The 27032-nt window shown below is 39.2% G+C and overlaps 2 protein-coding genes and 2 long non-coding RNA genes across 5 annotated transcripts in view; 1 reads left to right on the forward strand and 3 right to left on the reverse strand.

The window, feature by feature from the left end:
- Positions 1-554: 554 nt before the first annotated feature.
- LOC108901241 (uncharacterized) lies at positions 555-1539 on the reverse strand. Its single transcript, XR_001963868.2, has 4 exons — positions 1239-1539; positions 987-1134; positions 761-886; positions 555-658 (listed from the first exon to the last, which is right to left on the reverse strand). It is a non-coding gene; the product is annotated as an uncharacterized LOC108901241 (long non-coding RNA).
- Positions 1540-2088: 549 nt separating this feature from the next.
- LOC127142715 (uncharacterized) lies at positions 2089-2893 on the reverse strand. 2 transcript variants are annotated; one of them, XR_007813688.1, is made up of 4 exons: positions 2801-2893; positions 2581-2713; positions 2370-2483; positions 2089-2163 (listed from the first exon to the last, which is right to left on the reverse strand). It is a non-coding gene; the product is annotated as an uncharacterized LOC127142715 (long non-coding RNA). The 2 variants fall into 2 exon arrangements; XR_007813687.1 differs by having other exon boundaries at positions 2117-2483.
- Positions 2894-6036: 3143 nt separating this feature from the next.
- rpl8 (ribosomal protein L8) lies at positions 6037-9705 on the reverse strand. Its single transcript, XM_018702776.2, has 6 exons — positions 9599-9705; positions 8397-8540; positions 8149-8290; positions 6952-7170; positions 6674-6789; positions 6037-6233 (listed from the first exon to the last, which is right to left on the reverse strand). The coding sequence occupies exons 2-6, from the start codon at positions 8532-8534 to the stop codon at positions 6075-6077; spliced, it is 774 nt and encodes a 257-aa protein (XP_018558292.1). The 5' UTR covers positions 8535-8540; positions 9599-9705; the 3' UTR covers positions 6037-6074.
- A 4240-nt stretch (positions 9706-13945) lies between these two features.
- itga4 (integrin alpha 4) overlaps positions 13946-27032 on the forward strand; it is a 43958-nt gene continuing 30871 nt past the window's right edge. The window contains 3 exon segments of the mRNA XM_018702715.2: positions 13946-14088; positions 15128-15296; positions 17965-18140. The gene's annotated coding sequence lies outside the window, so the exon portion shown is untranslated.

Consider the following 27032-nt stretch of genomic DNA (forward strand, 5'->3'; position numbering starts at 1 on the left):
ATCCATTTAAGTCGAAAAGTTACCAAAAACATTTTGTTTAGTTAGTTCATTTAACTAGTTCACAGCACAAAGCAGCTGCTGGATGTTAAATAACAGTGCTCTTTGCACACTTTCAAGCTTCTTCTTTTTTTTTGGTGCACCTTCTCTGCACTGCGCTGCTTTTCTCTTTCTGAAGTTATCCATATTTCAGCATAGATCCAAACCTAGCAACCGAGCAACAGTTTGTCTTTACTGGCAGAGTCAGCAGGCAGACCTGCCAGGTGGGTGTGTTTATGGGGCGGCCACAGCCACAGTCTGCGTGCTGGTCTCTATGGTTCAGGGCGAACGGCAGTGCTTAGGTTTGTTAAAGTCCTCCTCACTCTCCGGAGAGACTCTCTTTTAGCTGCTCCACTAGCCACCTCAGTTTGGACATCAGGCGAATGGCTATCTTTTGTGTGCTCATAGCTAGAAACATCCCATAGCCCATAGCTTATATCAGGGGAATCCATAGCAAAAGTAAAACCATGTGGTAAAACATAAACCATAGAAACCAAACTGAGACATTTTGTTGTCACTTTGTATTTCAAACACTTGTTTTTGAACAGTTTGATCATGAGAAAAATCTTTGTTGGTTTAACGTGGTTGCAGTTTGTGAAGCGGTAGTCCAGAGTTTTCCTGGCTGCAAAAGAAAACACAGGAGGAGAAAAACTTTTCAGTGTTTTTTCTTTTTTTTTAAGTTATCACATGTTCAGACTGCTTTTCAAAGACATTAGTTTCCTACCTTTTATATGTAAGTGTTCACTCCTTATAATGCCCTCCACCTCCTCTCCCCTCCTCTCTCTTCTTTTTTGAATGTTTTTTTTTCCTCAACTCTTCGTGTCTCTTTTCTACTCTAATTGTTTCTCCTCTGCAAAAATAAATGGCAGACAAAAGGGAGTAGAAGTTAAAAACCTCAAACAATGAACTTCATAAAATCTGATAATAACATTAAATAAATGGGTATTTACCTTTACCACGAGAGGGTTTTCACATCATGTTGCCCTCCACCTCCTCTCCTCTCCTCCACTTTGATTTTTCTCTTTTCTTTTCTCATCTCCTCAGTCACTTCTTCAATTGTGTCTTCTCCTCTCTTTCTAAAAAAATGTTTTCTTCTCTCTGCAAAAATAAATGACAGACAAAACAGTAACAGTTAAATAAATCAAAATCAAATAATGAACTTCATATAATCTGATAATAACATTAGATAAATGGATATTTACCTTTTACATCAGAGGTTTTACACTTCATGTTTTTCTCTTTTCTTTTCTCATCTCCTCAGTCGCTTCTTCAATTGTGTCTCCTCTTTCTAAAAACTGCAGACAAGGGGGAATAATTGTTACATTTTCAATGAATAAATGGTGGATTATTCATGTGGGTCATTTAGCCTATGTGAAATAAACTGATGCTTTTCTTTTTGATGGAGACGGGTCACTCTTCATATTGCCCTCCACCTCCACCTCCTCCTCTCCTCTCTCTAAGAGAAAAACAGAAAAGACAAAAAAAACTGAAATCTCTTTTTTTCGCCTCATCTCTTCATGTCTCTTTTCTTCTCTGACTGTTTCTCCTAATAAATGGCAGATGAAAGGGAGCAACAGTTAACAATGTAAAATAATGAACAAAATGAACTTAAAATCTGATAATAACATTAGATAAATGGATATTTACCTTTTTTATGAGAGGGTTTTCCCATCATGTTGCCCTCCACCTCCTCTCCTCTCCTCTCCTCTCTATTTTTTTATGTTTTTTCCTCATCTCTTCATGTTTCTTTTATCTAACTGTTTCTCCTCTCTGCAAAAATAAATGGCAGACAAAAGAAAGTAACAGTTAAAAACTTCAAACAATGAACTTCATATAATCTGATGATAACATTAGATAAATGGATATTTACCTTTTACATCAGAGGTTTTACACTTCATGTTGCCCTCCACCTCCTCTCCTCTCCTCTCATTTTTTAAAAGTCTTTTTCGTCTTTCAATGTATCTGACAGTAAAAGACAGTAACAGTTAAAAACTTCAAATAATGAACTTCATAAAATATGATAATAACATGAGATAAATGGATATTTACTTTTACATGAGACACGTCCTCTCATCTCCTCTGAATTTTCTCTTCTCTTCTAATTGTGCCTTCTCCTTTTTCTAAAAACTGCAGACAAGGAGGAATAATAGTTACATTTTCAGTGAATAAATGTGGTGGATTATTCATGTGTGTCATTTAGTATTGCCCTCCACCTCCACCTCCTCCTCTCCTCTCTCTAAAAGAAAAAGTCAAAACATTTTTTTTAGAAATGAGGTTAACAGAAGTATAATTCATCACTGCACAAAATCTGATAATAACAAAAAAATATTTACCTTTTACATGAGAGAGTTGGCATGACATATTGCTCTCCTACCTCCTCTCCTCTCTTCCTTTTACTGTCTTTTTTCCTCATCTTGTCATGTCTCTTCCCTCATTTTTTCTCCTCTCTGCAAAAATAAGTGACAGACAAAAGGGATTCTCAGTTAAAAACTTCAAATAATGAACTTAAAATCTGATAATAACATGAGATAAATGAATATTTACTTTTTACATGAGAGGGTTTTCACGCCATATTGCCCTCCCACCTCCTCTCCTTTGATTCTTGTCTTTTCTTTTCTCATCTCCTTAGTCTCTCCCTTCTCTTTTCCTCTTTCAAAAAAAAAACAATTTCTCCTCTCTACAAAAATAAATGACAAACAGTTAAAAACTTCAAATAATAAACTTCATAAAATCTGATAATAACATGACATAAATGGATATTTACCTTTTACACGAGAGGGTTTACGCGTTATGTTGCCCTCCCACCTCCTCTCCTCTCCTCTCTTCAATGTCTTCTTTCCTAATCTCTTCATTTCTCTTTTCTTTCCTTCCTTTTTCTCCTCTCTGCAAAAATAAATGACAGACAAAAGGAAGTAACAATTAAAAACTTCAAATAATAAACTTCATAAAATCTGGTAATAACATTAGATGGATGTATATTTACTCTTACCACAAGAGGGTTTACATGTCATGTTGCCCTCCACCTCCTCTCCTCTCCTCCTCCTCTTTCATCATCTCTATAAATGAAATGAACAGAAGACAAACAGGTTGTAGTTAAAAACTTTAGAAATCAGGTAAACAGAGGTATAATTCGTCATTATATTAAATCTGATAATAACATGAAATATTTCCTTTTTATATGAGAGGGTTTACACTCATATTGCCCTCCCTCCTCCTCCTCTCTCTCCTCTCCTCTCCTCTTTCGTCATCTCTCTAAAAGAAAAGTGTATACTGTCAGAAATTAATTAAACGAACAAAAAAAACCTAGCAAATATTGACTTTTGAGAAACTGTTAGAAGTGATTTTTGGCACTTTTGCCTTAAAAAAATGATTGAGATAATCAATTACAATTAATCAATTATTAAAATTGCTGCCAATTTTCTAGCAATCCACTAATTGATTAATCAGTTATTCAATAAATGTAAACATTTTATCAAATCTGCACAGTTCACACTTTTTCACATCAACAACATATAAGAAATAAAAAACTATTGTCACTACATGTATTAGCCTATGTAAGTGAGGAGCAAATGTTATTTTTATTCGTAGGGCTACCTCTCTCTCTGCTAACAGCTGAAGGTGATTGAAGTTAATTAGCATTTGTTTTCTTAATGCAAACTTAAGTCAAGACAGTCAAAGTCAGTCTCATTTGACTAATTTACAACTGGTAGTTCAAAATATTCCCAATATTCGCGGTCAATGTTGGACTCAACAGCGAAATGAGTTAACTTGAATTTGGAAAAAGAAAAATCTCACATTTTCCAGGTGAAAGTCCTCGTTAGTCACAGCAGCTGTCAGGTAGACGCTCACGTGCGATGCGAAGTCGTTGTTGAAGTCTCTTTCCTCAAGGTAATCGTCTCTTTTTCAAAAACATCCAGTGTATATCGAAAGCCAACTGTTTTCTCATAGTCTGGAAGTTGTTTGTGCTTGAATGATAACCAGTTCTGAACGATGCACCTGAAAAAACAAAAACAAAATAAAACATGGCAACCATGGAACCTTCAGGTGCGTTCTCGCAGCGCGTGTGTTCTGACCGTTACATCTCACCTGACGGGTTTCATCCAATCAACGTGACGACGCCTGGACAGAAAAATACAGTTCAGGTTCATAACTATAAACATCTTTGTTTAACTTTAAAACATAATTATGTGAGCATAATTTAAAGAAAATAGTAAAGCGTTCAAAACTAGAAATGTGACCTAAACGTGCACAAAGTTACTATTATTTCTATAGATGTGCGAAACATGCACATGACCATGCCTAAGGGTCAAAACCAACTGAATCATTCATTCATTGTAAACAATGTCTTGGATGATAAACAACATCAAAATAAAGACACACAGATGTGCTCACATCTGTATCTTTATCAAGTCTCAATTATAATAAATAAATAATAAATAAATTCAATAAAAAACCGAATGCATTTTGAAATAACAATATTTGGTATTTATATGCTGTGTCCTCAAATAAAACTACCTTCATTTAACCTTTGTAATACACTTAAACCACCTCTTTAGTCATGAAATAATGTAAATAAACTGTGAGTATGTGGACGAAATACTCAAATAATTTACTTATGTAAAACCTGCTGTATCACAAAGTAGAAATAGGCTATATGTCTTTACATCTTAGAAAATTAAGTCCGCCGAATTAGCTACTAATAGTTCCTTTTTGTTATGTGTTAATGGGATGTACTAAATGTTAATGAATTACTTTGATACTGTAAAATTCTTAAAAACGGATAATTCTCATGTAAGTTCTGAGGTGTCCCAGTACCTGGCCCAGTACATGCGTGGTGAGCCGTTACACGCTATACTCGTATGCTGGTATGTCGTTCTGCAGTTACACCACCACAACACTAGGTGGCGGTGAGGTTTCTGTGCCACTGAGTTGAGTTTCCCAATGTTGGGGTTGGAGCTAATAAATGTTGATTTATCTGATAGTGCTGAGACGCAGAAAAGGTAGTAGGTGTCGGAGGAGATTGTGTGTTGGACCGCTGAACTAAATGAAGCAGTGGAAGGTGTGTTTTTTATACTCGTCCCGCCTCAGAGAGATACGCACGAGACGACCAGGGGTTGGCCTGAGCTAGCTATATACGCTAAATGAGATATAAGATATATAAATCTTTATATACATATATAGACGTGCACCTCCAGCTGTGCTGTGACCGGTCGGGTCGTACACGTCTCTAACATAGACTGTGTAAAATATATTAGATTCCAACCATAGTCTATGATTCCAAAACGAAGAAACTCAATACCGAGGCCACCTAGCGTTGTGGCGGTGTAATTGCAGAGGGGCGCTTTAGCACACGAATGTTGCTTTGAGTTGTGCCTCTGTTCCGTCTTTTTTTTTTTTTTTTAAATGAAGCAAGTTATAAGCTGAATTGGCTTATAACTCTTACTTTTTCTATACTACTGAATGTACTGACAACTTTCAGCAAGTTTTGAAGCGTTCCAGATCCTGCCTCATTAGTCTATTGCAAATAGCCATATGTATGTAATTAAGTCTCCAATTTTTCCTTTTGTGAATGAAATGCACTCCTCTAATTTTCTGATCACGTGGAAAAAATCAGATACGTCTCACAATAACACAGTAAATTCATAATAACGTCATCACATCTCACAGCTAATAAAGTGCCCATACAGATGAATCAACAAAAAACAATCACCTCTAACTGCAATACTTTGTTCTGACATGACTGGCAGCTTATAGTGTTATGGTCTTAGTTGTTATCTGATAAGTTGTCAACAGCAACAGCCACAAAGGAATAAGAAATTTAAATAAACCCCAATTAATTTTGTGCGTCACAGTAACAAGTTACCAGTAACATTAAATCGGATGTTTTAGAGCCACTGTCAAACGCCTGTCTTACATTTTGACAGGTGTGTGTGTGTGTGTGTGTGTGTGTGTGTGTGAGAGAGAGAGAGAGGAGACCCATAAATGAAGCAAGTGACCAGATTCTTTTGGAACATGTTTTATTATCAACAAATTCAGATTTAGTTCTCCTTCTCCTGGACGGTCTTTGTTCCACGCAGTCTGCCTGTACGACGGGCAGCGATAAGACCGACCTTGCGACCAGCAGGTGCGTCCCTCCTGATTGTTGAGGGTTTGCCAATGTGCTGATGGTTACCACCACCGAAGGGATGCTCAACAGGCTGCAGGGAGAAAGAGAGAAAAAGGGGACGTCAGTCTGAGGAACACAGGTATGTTTTACTCCAAGTTGCATTCTCACACTGTGACCCAACTTCCCCGTCCATCATGAGGCTCATGGACTTGCAAAAATTACAACAGCCTACATTCAAGACCCAATCCTCATGCCAGTTGCTTCCAACCTGATGCTACGACAAGTGATTATTACTGATCATTTCCCCAAATTTATCTACTAGCTGTTTTGTCGTGAGCAAATGAAAACTACAGATCACATTTCAAAACTTAAAAAAAAAAAAAAAAAAAAATCAGCTTACTGTGATAAAACAGAGAGGCAGAGAAAAGCAGCACTGTCTGCTGCTCCTCACCTCGTCTCATCAGTTATTCTCAAGTTTTACCTGACCGGCATCATGGGTAATACAGTTTCAGTATGCTCATGTTCACTTACGTTCATAGCCACACCACGGACACGTGGCCAGCAGTTCCTCTTGGCCTTGTACTTGTGGTAGGCACGACCGGCCTTCAGGATGGGCTTGTCAATACGACCACCACCGGCGACCACACCTTTGATAAAACAGGGCAGAGCTGGTCAAGACAGTGCACTGGTACAATCACATTCTTCAGCTCGCAGATGCCAAATTAAACTGTACAATTATGCAGCCTTTCAACTGCAGATGATGTTAATGTGAAGTGACAGTGAGGAAACATCAGCTCCGCCAGACTTACCAACAACAGCTCTGTTGGCGGAGGAGATGACTTTCTTGGAACCTGAGGGCAGCTTGACTCTGGACTTCTTGGTCTCGGGGTTGTGGGAGATGACTGTGGCGTAGTTTCCTGAAGCGCGGGCCAGCTTGCCTCTGTCGCCGGGTTTCTCCTCCAGGCAGCAGATGATGGTTCCCTCAGGCATTGTGCCGACGGGCAGGACATTGCCGATGTTCAGCTGAGCTGTGGGACAAAAGATAGTGAGACATGGGCTTCACACTGAAACGTCACAAACTACCATCCAGCAACATTTTAATTTAGAGTACTGTAAAGAACAACCTGCTTTGTTAACCTTGTTCTGACAAATTTAGATGCCACTTCCTCTGGGCTGACAAGTCTGACAAGACTGGACCAACTAAGACTGCAACTTATGATTATCTCCATTATCAATTAATAAAACATTTTAGGGAGCATGAATGCATTACAAAGCCATTAGAAAGATGCCAGGGCAGGTGCTGAAGGGGCTGAGATGCAGCCAATCTAGCTCAAAATGTTTCAACTTCAAATCCTGGTGGGAATCCAGGACTGATCAAAGTCATGTATGTGTACAAATAATGCAAGGAGCCCACTAAGATATCCCAAAGCACTATTTCGATTGCTTGTTTTAATTCACGAACAAAACAAAAGCCCCCCAAAAAAATCAGTTCAAAATCAAGTATGACAAACAGCAGCAAATCGTCATCATCATCTAAGAAGCAGCAGGTCAGTGAGTAACTTTAGGAAAAAAAAGTCTGCAAGCAGACTGGGTGGTTTTTGTAGTCCAAAGAGATGCAACAGTGTGAGACATCATCTCTATGGCAGTCACATTAATTTCAGGAGCTGCACTCTTCTACTTTAACTTTAATAATTCTGCTCATATCAATAGCTTAAGCTTAGAAATCTAATAGTTTTTATGCACGGCCGTCAGAGTCTGGATTAAGTAGTTTGTGAAAAATAAGGTGCAGGTTGCATGTTAATTCTGTATCAGATGCATCTTGAATCAACATAGAAATTAATAATGAGTCAGAACAAACTCAGCATCAAGAGAAATACATCGTTGTAGAACTTCAGGGCATCCTGAAGTTAGTGCTACCTTGTGGGTGCAGCATACAGTCCAAACAGTGTACCTTAATCATCTGGTCTATTGTGGATTGACCCTTGAGTTAAATTTTACACGCTCACCCTTCTTGCCGCAGTAGATGAACTGTCCAGTGTGGATGCCCTCAGCAGCGATGAAGAGCTCGGTCCTCTTCTTGAAGCGGTATGGGTCACGGAAGGCCACTTTGGCCAGGGGAGCACCACGGCCGGGGTCATGGATAATATCCTAAGAGGACACACCCGCCAGAGGAAAACAACATTTGTAAACTCACAAACAACCAATCTGGAGTTCAGTTCCCTTCTCAAGACAAGAGGTATGTGTCCTTGTTTACCTTCACAATCCCCTTGATGTAACCATGGCGTTCAGCGAAGTCAACGTGACGGAGTCTAGCAGCACCTTTCCTGTGCTTGACGTGGGCTTTGAACACGGAGCCCGCACCTTTTCTCTGTCCCCTGATCACACGTCCCATCGTGTACTGAAAGCAGACGACACTCAAGTGTTATTCCAGGGCTTCTGCAGGTTAATACAACACTGACCAAACTATGATGTTTATTAGTAGTGACAATATGGCCTAAGATTGTTTAGCAAGTGCAGGAATGTACTAATATTTATATCACGTTTCTATCACTGCTTCCCACAATTACTTATAATAATATTGTTCCTTAGTCATGACACAGACTGGATGGATTAACCATTTCCAAAACAATAACTTGGGTCCACATATGATTTTTGCAAAAGAGGTCTGATACAATGGTACTGAAGATTTTCCAGCTAGTTTATAATTAACATTACTACCAACAGGAAGCTTGTATAATTACGTGAAACTTTTGAAGATGACATGTGGGACTTTAAATCTAACATCACTGGATATAAAAGGCAAGGGAAAATACTTATACATACTTATACATATACACAGCATGTTAAGAGCGTAATTTCAGCGGTTTAATAGACATTCGAGCGTCTAGGTAACCTGAATTAACTACTTTGAACTGTGCAGTTTAACTTTTAGGCCTGTGACTCATTCTACATTACACGTCTTATGAACACATTTAACTTTTAACTTGAAAACAGCTAAAAAAATACCTCACGCGTTTACAACAAACTAAGTTGTCAGCTACAGTTAGCCTAGCAAGCTAGCCTCCGTGGCTAACTATTTAACGTTACAGTGACAGTGGTTTGTAGTTGAGACCGAGTCACAGAGCAGCCTAGTGTTAAATTAGCCAGTTATGTTTGAATTAAAGTTTATGTAGCTTTTCTTTTCCGGCTCACAGACGCAGATCTGTCCGGTGTATGGCGGCCGGCGAACCGGCCTCGGACAGCCGCTACACACCGCTGTCTCTGCGCCATGTCACCAATGAGCTACACACAACTACAAAAATACCTCAAAACACACATCTGTCGTTAAAATACTCAGTGCGTCTTATTCTTACACATTAACCGCACGTTTAGAAATGTTGGTTCAAGATGGATGAACTGAGAAAATAAAGATTTAAAGCAGATTTTACGAAGGGAATCAGACAGTAAGTGTCCTACCTAAACTCCGTTGACGGAAAGAGGAAGGGAAAGGGAACAGCGCAGGTTTTCTTCCGGAGAAATCGCCGAGGGGGATGATGGGAGTTGTAGTCAGTAGTAAACTATTTAGACGCTTCAACAACAAATAAGATTTGAAAAAAATAATTAATATGAAACGGTAGCAGGAAATAATAGCCAATCAAATTGCCCCATTATTTTGTCACTTAATTGATTAATTGTTTAGTTTTAATTGAAATAATAAAAATAAACCTTTGATGAGCTGAAGTTAATATTTTTAAACATCCCCCAAATATCAAGTTTATGACAATAACATAGGCTAACATCTGCAAATATAATTCTTATAAATATATGTATTTGTGTGTATGTGTCACTTTGGCTGCTGGCAGCTGACAGTTATTTTCATCTGTCAAATATTTTCTGATTAATTAATTAACTGTTCACTGAAGCATAGAAAAAACTGTCAGAACACTGAGCTGAAGCTGACGTCTTTCAAACATTGTGTTTTGTTCATATGTGACAGAGATTTCAGAAGCAGATTTTTTCTCTGGAGAGGCTGAAATCTGCAAACATGTGACTTTATTTTCAATTTTCCCTGAAAATGACTGAAAGGATAAACCCATTAATGCTTTGGCCTTGGTAGTTCTACTTCAGGTGTTTATTGATCTGTACTGGATCAATCCTCACACAGCAATGACAATAAATACATTGCAAATTATAAGTCTATCTGTGCAAAGCAACAAGATCCTCACATCACTGCATCAGCTGTTGACACAGAATCAGTTCAGACTTGTGTCAACAGCCTTATGTTACCCTTTTTTATGCAAAAAAAAAAAAAAAACCCTGACAAACTGGACTGTGTAGGAGCTAACTAACTCCAGAAGATGGCAGTAATTGAACAATAAAACTCAAAGAAGAGGAAGAGGGGAAACAGCTCCTGGGATTTCCATAGTAAAAACACAGTGTTTTATCAGGTCACTCAGAAACTGTACTTCTGTATTCTTGGAACGTTCATTACAGCCATAGTGGAAACAAAACTTTCTGAAGCATGGAATCAGTATGTTGTGTTGTAAGAGGATCACTGTTTTTAAGAATTTTGTAAGTGAAAATGGTGACATCTGCTGGACAAACCTTCATTTGTATGTAGGGATTACATCTGAGACCACAATCAATCAATCAATCAATCAAGTGGTCTCACAGCTCTCCTTATCAATATTTTGTTCTGATCATCCCCAGATAAATTGCACTGACTTTGGTGATCATCTGAGTTTATCTGAGAGTATCCATGAGCTTCAAAATCTGTGGTTTTGGGTGAAATATCTTATCAACCTTTGCATGGAAATCATTCATTGATGGTGATGTTCAGTGTTTTATTATCTCTGATGTTTAATGAGTTTGGCTCAGACTCCTGTGTGTGTGTGTGTGTGTGTGTGTTTCCTCTCCCCACAGAAGAAGAAAAGGTGTTGCGCAACAGATGGTTCCCCTCCTGAGATCAGAGCATCCCGCTGGAGCAACAACACTGCTGTGATTAATGAGAGTACACACACACATACACACACACACACGGCTGACACTGCAGGTGATAAATATGTGGTTCAGTTATTATGATGCTGCATTGTTTTATATAGTCCCACCGGTATAACATGCATATATACTGCACACATACATACACACTATTTTGTCCTGTTTTTTATTCTTTTCTTTCAAATACACACCTCTACAGGTTTGTATTCCTGGGAGGACACAGATTTCAGTCTGATAGAGATCAGTTGATCAAAATCAGCCGATAATTGTTTGATGACTAGGTCTGACTTCTAGACGCCTTTATGTTTTGTTGTTTGCGATTTCACGGCAGAGCAGTTAATAGAAGTGGAATCAGAGCAGGAACTCCAGATTGCACCGTTGCGCAGCATAGTGGGATTCCTAATGGTACTTTTGTCGAGCATGGTGGGACTCCTGATGGTGCTGTTGAACGTTGTGGGACTAGATGATGCTGCCACACACACTTCCTGTGGACCGCAGCCAGTACTTCATGTCTGATGGTGCTGCTCTCAAGCATCTTCCTGTTGATCACGGTGAGAGTCCAAATGTAGGCAGGTATTAGCGGTTAGCACACACACAAAAAAAGAAAACAGGCTCACAAATTATATTTTTTTAAATCATCAGCAGCAGAATCAGACCTAAAGCTTCTAATCCAATTTATTATCAGTGGGCACCTAAAGAACCTAATGTTAAGTAGTCCACACTCTACCAGCTGGTGGCAGTAATGCACCAATTCATTGTTTGCCAACCACAAATAAACCTGTTATGTAGCAGAAATCTAGATCATTTCCAACGGAGACAAATCATGGCTGTCAACTGCTTTGCTTGCTTTTTAAAAATTTACTTTTGAAGTCATTGCATCTTGCGTTTGAAGGTTACATGTGTAGCAACCACAGACAGCATTCATTAGACATACACATAGACGTAATCACTTATGTTTTTTCAAAATGGCAGAAAATTTTGCCCATGCCATAGCTACTGCTGTCAGTGGTTCGAACTTGTCATGCAGAGCTGTGAACCAAACTTTTGCGTGGAACCAATTCTTGATTAGGTGTCAGTGGAAAAGGGCTATTAGAGGCTCGCTGGTGAATATAATGGAGCATTAAGCTGCTAAAAAGCCAGATATTTTTTTTTCTCAGGAGCTGGTGGAGGCCAGAAACAGAGATGTGGACACAGACACAACACCAGTGGGATGACCACAGTGCTCTGCTGGGTGCATCAGCAAGCAACATTCTGATAACATGCCATATAAACCTTATATGGTATTAATGTTGCGTTCACGGCTCATTCACAAACACTGGAAAACATCTTAAGAATGACCTGATTAATGGTGGAAACGAGCATGCTCACGACGGTCTGGCAGAAAGAATGTCTGTTTTTGGATTCACAGGAAACTTTCCAGCTGACCTGCTGATCCTCAGTGTCTGCTGCTCATCATCTGTATATTTAAGTGTCATGGTTACACACTGTACTACAGTATATCCTTGTCGGTATGTAACATGTCAACTGCAAGAAAAGTTCTTTGTTTCCTCACAAAGAGGAACGTAAACTGCAGTCACACTGAGACTCAAGTTTAAGCTTTAAGACATCAGAGACAGAGGAGAGGCTGTGGGACTGGGAGGGGGTAACCTTTGACCTCTGACCTCCCAGCGGTGGAATAACCTTTGACCCGTGTGAGAAGGAAAATGCAGAGAACTGCAGATGTGACAACAGAGCTCCATTCTGCTGTCCAACAACTGAACATTACACCTGTGTGTGTGTGTGTTAGCCTCTTTATCATTAATACAGTTAGCTTTGTCAGATCTAGGACAAAACAGAACAATAGGGCTGAAACACTAACAACACACACAGATACGTTCTGTATATTTTACTGTTTCGTGTCTTGTTTCTCTCAGGTATGAGGACAGATTTATAAACTTCATAGATATATATTTTATAGAGCAATCCCTGATGGGTTTTAAAAACAATATTTGAACAAATGGTAAAAGTCAGTTGAACTTCACATTCTCTCTTTTGTGCATTATTTTACCCACAGCATGAATTGACTGTTGATTCTGTGTGTGTGTGTGTGTATGTATGTGTGATGCTAGACAATCAAACACCCACTCAGTCTCTCCCACGGTCACCATGGGAACTGTGAGCAGGAAGGACAAATTTAAACTTTAATTAGTCATGGTATTTATATACACACAGACATATACACACACACACACACACACACATTCTTTATTTCCTGAGTCACGTTTCATATTCAACGTCTTTGTTTATCTGTCTGTGCTTTTCTTTGAGCTCCCACGGCTTCATCACTCAGCTGATTTAGTGGAACTAGTTTTCTCATCGGTGCAGCATTGATTCGTTCTTCAGTCATCTGTGAAGACATTTGCCTTAATTTTGCTTTATTTTGTCTATTTCATCATCTCTTTCATTATTTTCTTTGCATGTTTGTTTTATGGTCCTAACTTAAAGACTCTACTAGATTTACATGTTCAATTCAAAGCTTTTTACATGTTAAAAATAAAGTAATATTATAGTTAAAATATTTGTATTATTTTTTAGATAAAGCCTTGTTATCTAATGTCCACTGCTTTCTGAGGGAAATATCTGACTCTTTCGTCACAGTGTCTGTCTTAGTTCCTGTCTCCGGCCACTTTTCTCCTCTGCCAAGTCCATACGATTCTTTTTAATGTTACATAGCTGTGATTCACAGCCTGTCCACCAGATTTCCTCAGACTTTTCTCTGTCACCTGATCTTCACCTGCCAGCACACCTGGCCCTCGTTAACACAATCAACCAGAATATACACTGGCCCCCTTTTCCCCTTACAGTTGGCAGATCATCATGTTGCTGTGCGCTTTTGCTCTCCAGCCTCTTCTACCTGTACCTGAACCTATGCCTGCCTGCTCTGTTCCAGCTCTCGTGTGGATTCTGATTTGGACTGACCACTTTTGCCTGTAAGCCTCAGCATTATTCTACCATTAAACTGCTATGTTCTGCTATGTTCACCAGCTAGTCTGCGTCTGTTGGCTGTTTTGGTGCTGAACAGGTCGTGTACAGTGGGTTGTGGTAGTGTCTTGGACACAAAAAGAAGGAGCTTAGAGATGCTTTAAAACTCAGTAGTGCTGAGGGGAACTGCAGAGTCAGGTTCTCAGTTGGTTAATCAAATGTGTGACTCCTTTCACATGCAAGTAGTCATCTGATCCATTGTTAATATAAAATAAATGCACAATAAAGATGTGAGCCTGAAATGAAGTGACACTCACAGAAAACCTGGAACCAAGGTACTTGAGTATTTTCATTTTATGCTACAATTAATTTTATGCTATAATTAAAAGTACTGTACCACTGTACTACTATACTGTACCAACCAGTGCTCTGTAGTTGCTAAAATGATTTGATGATTAGTCGAAAGAGAAAAAATAAATGGCAACAATTCAGATAACTAATTAGTCACTTTTAAGGCAAAATTGACAGGTTCACTGGTGCCACCTTCTCAAATCCTTTCTCTGATAATAAACTTGACATGTTTGGGTTTTTTAATTGTTGGTCAGAAATAAAAATAAGCGATTTGAAAAGTTGACTTCAGAAAAATTAAGGTTCCTTTTCCACAATATTCAACTTCTTACATTTTATACACTGAACAAAAGTAATGTTGCAGCAACAGTTCTTATGATATAATATACTGTGTAAGTGACTAAACATTAAGCAAAATAAAATGATAAAAACAACACAAAAAAAAAACAAAAACAACAAACAAAAAAATAATATAATATATATATATATATATCCCCCAACTATATGAATCCAACTATAGAGACAGAAATTATATGGACTAAACCTGGGGCTTTTGGAGTCTGGGGGGGCCCCTGGGCAATTGCCCGCTTCACCTGGTTGGTAATTTGGCAGTGTAGGAGTCCAAATAATAAAACTCTGTCTGTCTGTCTCTCCTCTGTCTGTCTGTCTCTCTCTCTGTCTTTTTTTTTTTTTTTTTAGGTCTCTCGCCCCCGGACAGAACAGCTGTTTTGCTCCAGAGGCATTCTGGGTCTGCGTTGCTGTGGCAATGCCTCCAGTTACGCCAGCTGTTCCACTTCCTGATGTCAACATAGCTACTGGCAACCACAATGAAAACAACAACGTTTTAATCAACATAGTCTCTACTATGGTAAGGAGTAAAACCTTCATTAATAAAAATACAAAACACTCTATAAAACACTGTAACTTCCTATATTCCAATACAAGGGAAATATTGTACTTTTTACTGACTTTACTTACTTAGATTTCTTTGACAGCTTTAGTTACAGTTACTTTACAAATTAAGATTTTACATCCAAAACATACTGTATGATGAGCTCAATTCTATAACAATGAGGATTTAATTATAATGATAAAAGTAGCTGGGATTATTAATTTTCACTGGATATTTATAAGGTTAAAATTGACAACTCCTGACTGTGTTTCTTTAATAATCATGTGATCACACACATTCACATACTGGGGGTAATATTTCTGTAGGACAAATACTTTTACTTTGGTCCTTTACACTTTAAAGTACCTTTCCATACTTCTGTATGTACATGAGTAGGATTTTCAGTGCACAACTCTCACTTGTAATGGAGTATTTTTTTTTTACACTGTTGCACTGGTCCTTACACTCATCAACCATAACATTATGACCACTGGTGGATGAAGTGAATAACATCGATCATCTTGTTATAACTAATATATAATGCTCTGCTGAGGAACCTTTGGTCCTGACATTCATCTGGACGTTACTTTGTCACACACCACCCACCTAAATATTGTCACAAACCAAGCACATACCCCTCCAATGGCAACAACACTCCCCAGTGTCAGGGGCCTCCACCACACAATAAAAACTGCTCAGAAATGTCTCAAGGAACATGACAAAGAGCCCAAGCTGTTGACCTGGGCTCCAAACTCAACTCCCCAGATCCCAATCTGATTCAGTACCTGTGGGACATGCCTAATATTACATAGGTCCCCCTAATACTGGGGGACCTGGCAGATCTGACTTGGTCTGGATCATCCCACAGATGCTGGGTCAGACTGGGATCTGGGGAGTCTGGAGGCCAGGTCAACACCTTGGGCTCTTTGTCCTGTTCCTGGAGACATTTCTGAGCACTTTTTGTGGTGTGGTGGGAGCACTATCCTGCTCCTGGTGTTGGGGAGTGTTGTTGCTATTGTGGGTGTGTGCTTGGTCTACAAACAATGTTTAGGTGGGTGATTCATGTCAAAGTAGCATCCAGCTGAATGAAGGACCCATGGTTCCTTAGCAGAACATTATGTTGTAACAAGATGATGAATGTTAATCACTTCAGCTGTCAGTGGTTTTAATGTTATGGCTGATTGATGTAAATAAAGGATGTGAATACTTCTTCTGCCCCTAGTGATGCTGCAGTCATCTGAAACCAAAATGTCTCTTTGTCTTCTTCCACCACTTGCTGCAGTGTTCATACACTTTTATTCTCAATAAAAATCAGCTGCAGTCTTCAAGTTTTCCCTCTGATGGCGCTGAGCGGACAGGAAGTGACTTCACTATAACTCTAGTCTCTGATTGGAGGTCATTGCTGCTGCAGGACGTCCCATTCCTGCCATTCTGCCCCACTTCTTGTTTGTTTATTTTAGACAAGAAAAGAAATAGTAGGAAGGGGTTTCTGGAAACTAGTTACCATGGAGATTACACACACAGAGACAGACTCTGAGTGCAGCTGTCAGCTGGTTGAGGAGACTACCTTGTTGTTTAGGAGAGAGATGAATGAACAGTGGAGATGTTGTCAGGAACAACATTCAATAAACAACATGTTTAAAGTTCTCAGTGATCGCCTCTGGTCTGAGAGGTTTTAAAAATAACACACTCTGCTGTGAATGAAAACAAAAGCTAGTGCGAATTAAACCAAAGTGAATATCTGTATCAGTTGTGAGCAAAAGTCTGTGCACCTCTGGAAACATTTTAACGTTTTACTTTTTTTTAAATGTGAAAAGACTTAAATGACACCCCTTCAAATGTTAAATGTTACTTTTTATTACATTTCATTCCTATAAAAAAACAATAAAAACAAAAAGAAACATTTAGCTGTTTCCTTTTGTTTCCAATTTTTTTTCAGTTCTGTTCCTTCAGTGAGGTTTAGAGAAGGTATCTTTATTGTCTTCTGTATGTTAAGGTGCATACAGACACACAAGCATACATGTTAAAAAACACTTACCTTCAGCTGATAGTTTATCAGGTACCCCCAGCTAAAACTCATGCACTCTGATACAATAGTCCTTAAATAAATCCTGCTTTCATGAAGGAAGATTGATGGTTCAACATTCTGATCAGTTTTGGAGTATGTAGTTTGTAGTGCTGTTGGACTGTATTGCATCAGTTTCTGTTGTTTAGTGTGCCCTACATTGATATGAAATGGGTGGTTGAAAATTCTGGCTGAGGTGTATAATTCCTGGATCTCAGCTTCAAATAATCATATCAATAATCAATAATAAGTGCTGCTGACTGCACCTAAGTTACAAAAACATCTAATGCATCATAAGAATCACAGAGCACTTTATTAGGAACACCTGTACACCAGTTTTTTCATGCAATGTTTGGGTAACAGGCCAAGAAATGTGTTATGTCAGTGAATGTCCTCACAACTATAGAAGTGTGTGTGTGTGTGTGTGTGTGTGCGCGTCATGCGTGCACGTACGTGCGTGTGGTGCATGTGTTTGTGTATCCAGGATGTTATTTTTCTCCCTGACAGAGGTGAAGGACCAAACACTTATTTTGACAGGAGGTCAGCATTCAATGCTTTTATTTTGATGTCCTTAAACAGGAGGGGCCTTGACAGAGGTGAACTTCCTGCGACGACAAGGAGAGAGAGCAGCGGAAACGGCGGAAGAGTCAACATCTGTCACTGTGGGCAACGGTATCCCTTAACCCTCCCCGGCAACGGCCGATCACCAGTGAGTTCCAAAGAGGAAGTTCAGCGTGATCGCCATGGTTACAGAGGTATTCACAACTAAAACCATTTAGAGGAAGCAGTGGTCAGTGTAGTGACCTCTAACTTCTAACTGTCTGAATGATACCATTTTTTCCAACCACAGACACACTTCCTTAAACTTTCTTAGGAAAACTAGAAAACACCCAAAAACCATGTTCCCAGACCAAACTCCACACAACTACTGTCCAGTCAGTCAGTGGTGGTTTAGTTTGACACACACTCTTTTTTTGGACAGAGGGATCTGCCAAATGAATGAATGTTAATAACATTTTTACAGATTAAACCAGCTCTTTTTAACCTTTTTGACATGTGGCTTCTTACAGAAATGCAATGTCTTTTTTATAATATTTAAGATTTCATTATTAACAGTTCAAAGAGTGATTCAAGGCCCACAGGTCAAATTTAAAAAGCAGAGAGTCTTTAAAAGCACTACATAAGAGCCCTCAGAGTTATCTCCTGACCTTTAGGAGGGACCTGACCCCCAGGTAGACTAAACTTAAAGGTTGCATATGTATTGATATGTCAGTAACAATCTCCATTATTAACATTAATGTTGATATATCAGTCACTGGGGACATGTTCCTGCAGACTAAGTAGTTTTAGTGGAGTAGGATTCTCAGTGCAGGACTTTTATTTGTAATTAAGTATTTTTACATTAATCTTTTGGTACTTTTACTAAAGTAAAGGATCTGAGTACTTCCTCCACCACTGTAACAGTATGAGATGGGGCTTTAACACCCACAGCTGCAATTATTTTATCTTTCATAGTGACAAACACAGTGTAAACAGTAGAAATATGACTTAAATGTTGCTCTTAAATCAACCCTGCCCCCGCAGCATTTTCAACATTCTCCTATTCCTGGAGCCCTCCGCGTTGAACAAATAAGGAGACTGTGTTTTCAAGTCTGTCTAAATGCAGCGGGTTATGTCCGAAAAGGACTAATTCATGCATGTTCACAGAACATGTTGGAAGGCAAATGTGTTTCTAGTTGACACAAAAGACCTGCACTCAGAAGGCAAGGGTGAGAGGCTGTGCTGTCGCAGAGTCAGAGAGCGTTCACAGTGTTGCACTCTTGTTCACATGACAGTCAGAGAGGAAGAGTGTGAAGAGAGAAAAAAAAAAACTTCTTCTCACCTCCATGCTGCTGACCAACACAGCGTGAAGTGGGTGTGAATGTTAGATTGTCAGTTTTGCAAAGTTACACAGGGTAGTTCCAGAGGTTTCAGGTATATCATTTGCTATGTTCAGCATCTTTGTTTACTGTGTTGACATGTTACATTTGCTAAACACGAAGTACAGCTTAGGCTGATGGAACAGTTGTCAGTTTTGCAGGTGTTTGGTCAGCAAGTACCGATACTGGTTAAGTGGCTGTTGGTCTGTACCAAAGTGTGTGTGTGTGGTGTGGGGTGTGGGGGGTGGGGGGGGGGTTCTGTATGTGTCTTCCTGTCATGTGACTTCAGGGCCTACAGCGCTTTAAATCACATGACGGAATGTTTTGAAGCAGTTCAAAATTGAAATGACTCCTTTCTACTGTTTGTCCTTCAGGAATCACATAGTGACCTGAATGCAACATGGCTGTCAGATGACACACATACACATACACATGCATACACATACACATACATATCAACAGCCAGACTGCTTTAATCTGTCCAGCCTCTGCTGAGGTATTTGTCAGTTTCGATAAATAGAACTACAGTGGGAAAAGAACGACAAAAAAGTGAAGTTGTCTACCCAGCCAAAACCCACGACGACCGTCCACTGGGTCGGTCCTGCTGCTAACTAAGGTCTGTTGTCTGAGAATCAGCTTTGTGTAATCAGTTTTGTGTGTCGGGGCACACAAGGAATTCGATTCCAGTTTCTCAAGGGCTCTCAGTGTGCTCACATACAGAAGATGTAACGTTTTGGGTGGCATTTTAGGTGGGGCAGCGACTACCTTGGATAAATAGAATTTGACATTATGTGTTGTTTCACAGACAAGGAACATCTCTTATGAGTTAACAGTTGGCCATTCCTGGAAGCTAGCAGTGTTTTGGCTGGTGTTAATGGCCATAGTGGAAGGCAGAGTGAAAAGCCAACCTTTTCTCCTGGAAGACATTCAGAGTGCCGCGCTTGTTTGTTTATATGAAAAGTGACAGAAATAGTTGCGCAGAGAGGAAGAGAAGAAGTTCAAGCTGCAGTGAGTGTCAGTTTGTTGATTTTGTGAAGACAAAAACTGTCTAACACAGCCCTGGAACCAGAAGCTAGTAGCATGTTAATTATGTCACAAGTTTGGTTTTCATGATGAGCTACAGCTGCACGCATCAGATAACATTAAGTGTCAAAGCACAAGGAGACGCAGTTTACAGGACAGAGAGAACAGATTTAATACAAAGCATCACATCAGGAAAGAGTGAGCTTCATGTCCAGCAGAGTCTGTTAATGAATCATCAACAGTTGGAGACCAGTCAGAGAGCTGTGGGAGACAACACAGCTGTTAATGAGAGTGTGTACATGTGAGAGAGTGTGTTTCACAGATAAAGCCACAGTAAGACATCACACTACAGTCTCTGTCTTAACGCTGACATCATCATTTTCCACCCAGCACAAAAAGGGATTTCGTTCGAATGAATGAATAAAAGAGGACCCCAGGCAATGAAAAGAACCTCTGATACGTCAAGAAAATTTAGAGACATCCAATTTTAATTGTGCCTCTGCAGTTTTAAACTGTATGTAATTTCATGCACAGTTCCACATCACGTACTGACAGCGGCATACTGTTTAATGTTGCTGACAGTGCATTATTCTGTCAGTAAATTAATAATCTCCGTTTACAGATGATACAAGATGTCAGTCAAACTGTGACCGTCGCAGTTTAACAACTTGAGACATATCATGTAAAACATTTTTCCCTGTAACTGTAGGTGTAACCTCAGTATTGATAGTAACTTCACTACTGGTTAAAACATCTTTATTTTTTGAAAACATTAAATACATTTAAATTTACATAGTTTAATATCTAAATATACGCTGAAATTAAAGCATAGAACAAATAAAGAATTGGAGAAAAAAAACTTTAACTTTATTTAACTGAATTTGATCTAAATTCATTCAGCTTGCAAAAACACTTGTTTGCTCTACAATGGAAATTAAACATCGTTCAGAAAGTTCGGGCCAACACTGTTACAGAACTTCCCACAGATGTGTTGTTTTTGTCCAGTTAATCCCAAACCAGCTCCATGGGGTTTAAGTCTGGATACTGTGCTGCTGAAGCCTATAACATCTTGTTAGTTCATGATGTTTTTTGTCTTCCATGGTCTGAATTGTGTGTTCGTCAGCTCTTAAGTTCCACCTAACAGGAGAATGTCCTTCCTCTGTCTGTCTATCTGACATTTGTATTTCTATCTTTGTGAGGACACTCCCAAAGATTTTTATGTTTAAATCACTTTAAAAACCCATGTTTTTAAAATTGCTTTGATGCAGTGAATTGTTTTCCTGCATTTTATTGATTTTAATCTTAATGTTTTTTTTACTATGCACTGTTCTTATTGTGTTCAACATGCACAACTTAATTCAAATCTGAACCCTAAAACTAAACCTTAAAGAACAAATAGCCCTCACTTTCCCAAAATGTCTGGTCTAAAACTCAAACCGGTCCTCACAAAGATAGCCACACACATACACTGAAACACTCGCAGGAGCTTCATTAGGGATGATTTCAGTGTGAATCCGTTATAGCTTCCTTCCCCCCAACAACACACACACACCCACCACAGGAGGTCACAGATATGAAGCCAACAGCTGGATCCAACACACACACACACACACACACACAGATCTTTTCCTGTCTGGCAGGAGACCAGAGTGGGACAAGGTCTTATGTGTGTGTGTAGTTGTCAGAGATAAGCAGGTCAGGAGCACAGAGAGATATGGAGGGGGGTGAAGCTCCCCCCACACCACCCCCACCCCCCATGCACACATTGGCTCTAACAGCTATTTGAACCAATCACATCATCTCTTGGTCTTCAGCTCGTTAACAGACTATCAGTTTCCCTCCAGGAGAGATTTTATCTGAAGCATTAACATAATTAATTGATGCTCGTTAGCTTAATGAAGCAGCAGGTTAACAGGCAGAACAAAGTCCTCCATGTTCATTTCAGACTGACACAGCAGACTAGCTCATTTAACACGTCAGCCCTGCGAATAAACAAATAAAATATGCAAACAATCAGTGAAAACTTAACACTCATTAATGACGTGACAGTGTTCAAAACAATTTAACACAACAAGCAAACAAAATATGAATGATACAATACATAATAATGTAAATAATTTAACAGTTAACTTATTATTCAGTTGCTACATTTCTTAAAGATGTTACAAAAGCTAAATGGGCTTTTATAATGTGATCTAGAGGTAAGATTTCTGTCCAGGCTGTGAACACTTTTCATTTAACTGATTTGATCTATAGTATCTAATAATGGTCTGGGGAATGTTTTGTCTATTAAGGTGCTTTCAGACAGCGAACAGTGCCCGCCGCTCCCTCCATTGTTTCTAATGTAAACACGACAGCAGCAACAAGGGGAGAGAACGACCGCTGCGTTTATATCTGTGGTCCTTTAAGTCAACAGTCAACAGAGATGCTTCAGTAAAGGTACTGGAGCAACATCACCTTCAGTAACAATATTGATGATATCAGCCAGCTAAACTTGCTGTATTCATCGATGTGGTACGAGTCCTTAACAGGACCTTAAGGGGACAGTTGGAGCAATAGCCACCCGCTGCCTGAAAGAATCTTCAGAGCCAATTACTGTTGTTTTGTACTGGATAAAAAACCATCCATGAGTTTAGTTAACAAGGAGCATTGCTCTCATTGCTCTCATTGCTCTTGGTGCATCACACAGGCTTATGCTCCTTTTCAGCCAAAGCTGAAATCCACTAATTTACCATTCATGATGAATCTTAGCCAGTTTTTGGTCAGAACTAGTTTATAGGACGTCAAGTGTTTCTCCCTGCTCTGAGTCAGCCATGGATGGCCATAATGTTACCAACATTATTACTGACGTGAGGAGACAAGATTACAGCTGTACTGTGATTTTTCACATTTATCTGCATTGTATTTATATCATAGCTTGGACTATTTATCTATATACATACTGACTCATCTAATGAGTGCAGATACCTCTGGTCTTACCTGATCTGTGCTGGTGTGAACATAGAGTAACTAAACACTACCAGTGTTAGATTCATGTTGATGACTCTTCCTGTTCAACATCAGGCTGCACTAAATGACCCTTGGAGGGAAGAGCGGTCTGTCCACGGGAAATTCCCTTCCTGGCCAGCACAATGGCCGTTGTTTCAGACAGGATGTGACATCATCATCAAGGACTTTGGGACAGGATGGAGCTGATGTGGGTGAAACTCACCGTCTCCTCCTGTAAAGTGTTGATTGTTAGTGTCCAATCTGTCCATCCACGTCCACAGGACTGTTACAGCTGAGGTCGGAGACTGATCCAGTGCAGCTGCTGATTTATATATTGTAATATATATTATATATCATAAAGTGAAGGATTTTTTTCTCTGTTGCAGCTCCAACTGCAAACATAGATAGACATGCCGTAGTTTATCAGATCATGTTGTGTATTCAGAGTAATCCTGTTTACATTTTTTCATTCACTGTGAGGATAAGAAGAACAATGACAGTGAGAGGAATGTTTATTGAGATGGTTTTACAGTTTACATAGGAGTGAATGGGACCAAAATGGCCAATATAACATAAATAAATGACATTATGAAATTTCAAATCATATACATAAATGTAAAATGTATAAATAACCACAAATTTCTCATGTGAGTTAATTTTAGTTCTTTTATCACAGAAAATCTGGGTTTCTCTCCTTTTACTTACCTTAACAAGGCTACAGATGCTACCATGCTAGCCTGCTAACTAGCTAGTGTTAAGCTTACTGTCCCCATAGTTGTGACGCATCAGTGGAAAAATGGCTTCTAGAAAACTGAAAGGTTATAATGAAACTTAATTTAAGCCTGTTTTGGTATGAAAATAATAATACAGTTTTAATAAATAGTTAAATAATTTTAACATAACAACATAACTGTTTTTATTTGCCAGGAAATTATAAAAAGTAACACCCAAATCAGTAGGACTGTTGTTTTTCAGTGTCAAAATTTAGCACATCATTTGTTTTCTTTTTGTTTATAATTGCTGAATAATTAGTGTATAGTTTTAGGAATGTACATAAAGTTTTGTGTTTGGTTGACATGACTTTTTTGTTTTGGAAGGGGCTCTTTGGCCCAGCTCTGTTTAGTTGAGGAGTGCGAAGGCTCAGGCATCATTCTCTGCTCGTCCTAAACATAAAAGACTGAAAATAATCCTGACTGAACACGCTCACATGAAGTCAGACACACACCAGACTCCAGAGTCATTGTACCTCAGCTGTTCAGACTGACAAAAGTTTGTTCATATTGTAAACAGGTCTGATAAGAAAAGACATAAACTCCTTTCAGACATGCAAGCTCTTTACATAAATGTGATGACAGTTTTACATGTTGGTGTCATAGCTGAAGACACACTTGAGCCATGACTACCTGTGACACTTCTAACACAGCATGAGTTTAATGTCATCAGATGAACATAAAGACTGAAGCAGCACAAGGTTAAATATGCACAAAAAGAAATTAAACACGTCTTGTTCTTTTGTTGCAAATTACAACTAGAAAGCTGGTTTAACTTTTCAACAATGATTTGCAGCAGTTTTCGAAAGCACAGAAAAACCAGCACGTGTCTCTTTCTATAAATGTCCTGTCATGTCTGAATAAATCTTTACGTAATGTTAAACCTACTGCACGTTTGAATGATAAAAAAAAAACAACCTGTCATGCTTCATCAGTGTAACAGGATGGACCCATTCCCTTTCTGAAATTTCTCACTTCCCCGCTCTATATGCAAATAAACACATGCACATCAGTTCCATTTACAAAGACTGGATGTGTTCTTGTTTTTAAATGGCAGGATGCAGCGGTGCACTTCTCATGCCTAATCTGCAGGAAATTAAAAGAATAGGTTAATCAAAACAACCCAGAGTGGGTCTAATCCTTGGCATGTTCCAAGCAATTCAAATCACCCAAGATGTGATGATGTACTCATAATATATCTCGATGGGCTTTTTGCAGTTTTCAGACATTGACGTGGACAAAGCCAACATACACGATTTAAGAGCATGAATCAGTGCGAATTAATATGCACTTTTGTCTTTTAGGGCGATCTTTCATTGTGGTCCAGAACTTATTCACATATGCACTGCTAAAAGAATGTGGTCACATGAGGCTCAGACCACCTCCAAATGTGGTGATTAGGTCTCAGTGCATCTTGGGTGCATTCATACCTGAACTTGGAGCTGTCCGCTTGTGATCAGATCACCCAAGAAACATGTTAAAGCGATAGGCCCTAACAGCCTGAAGCCCCTTTTACACAGAGGTTGTGCAATATTGCTGTTAAGGAGAGCTTTGAATATGCTGCCTTTGCTTTTTTTACACTGAGCCACTCAAAGCTGATGTAATGCCGCCCTGGTGTGTGATTTGTATCTAGCATGAGGGCATTGGTGACATGTAACACAACAGCTTTGGTGTTGGTCAGTGTCTGCTCCTGTGTTCCAGCTCTCCCTTTTATACAGATATTGATTCACCTCTGTGACTACCTCCACTGCAGCTTTTGGGGTGATAGCCCCCCCCCTCCAATTCTGCATTTGTACCTTTTATATAGAACAGCAAGGTGGAATAAAAGGCTGTGTAGAGGGGGCTTAAGCCATTGTGTGTAGTCTTTTCTTGTGTGTGTGTGTCTGAAGGCATCTTTTTCAGTAACAGCTTGTGTTGCCTGTGGGACAACACACACACAAACAGCAACAACTGCCCCAGGCCTGTAGCTCATTACTGATTCAACATATGGTTACACACACATAACACACACAGAGTAAACAGTCTAATTCTTCTGATCTTGTCATTAATTACTGTTGTATTGAAAATAAGACAGACTGATGATTGACTGATGACCCTGTTCACTGGACCGAGTTCATGTGTGTTGAGTCTCACAGTTCGTTCTGTGATTAGACCTCAGTTTTCAGTTTTCTGTCAGGAGACAGAAGCTGTTCATTTAATCTATGAAGATTCACTATTATTCAGGTTATAGTCAGAAGCAGCTGGTTGTGCTGTTTCATTGTTTCCTCTCATCGGAGAGGCTTCTTTCGTTCCCCATGCCTGGTGAGAAGTCCCGAATATTTTTAACCTCCTTTTTTATTCGATCTATTTTTGGTATTTATTTTTTTTTCCCATGTTTCCATCCAGTCTGTAACATCCACCCCTCTCACACTGGAGTCCTTGTCTCTCTAAAGACCCTGATATACTCTGACTTAGCTATGGATGGCTCTGTTTGAATTTGCATGTTCACACATGCATTGTTGGTGTATACAGTCAGTGCAGTAATATATTTTGAGCTGACTGACCAAAAAATATATGGAAGAAGATGATTAAATACTATGCATCGTATATGTCCTTCGTGAGCTACGGTCATCTCTGTAGGACAATGGGTGTTTTATCTGTATACAGCAAGTTGATATGTGTGTTATTTTGTATCATGTGATCTCCTAATTGTATGCAGAGCTGTCAGTTTTGTCAGTATCTGATGTTTGCCTGTCTGTATATATAGCCAGCTTTTTGTTCATATGGATGTTTGCCCGTGTGTGGACAGGCTATGAAGCCACAGCCAGGAGCCACCTTCCGACAGAGCCAGGCTTTCTCAGTCTTCATGCTAAGCTGTAGCTTCATATTTACTGTACAGACATGAAAGTGGTGCTAATCTTCTCATTAAACTTTCAACAAGAAAGCAAATTTCCCAAAATGTCGAACT

The sequence above is a fragment of the Lates calcarifer genome, linkage group LG1 (genome assembly GCF_001640805.2).
Source record: "Lates calcarifer isolate ASB-BC8 linkage group LG1, TLL_Latcal_v3, whole genome shotgun sequence".
Taxonomy (NCBI): domain Eukaryota; kingdom Metazoa; phylum Chordata; class Actinopteri; family Centropomidae; genus Lates; species Lates calcarifer.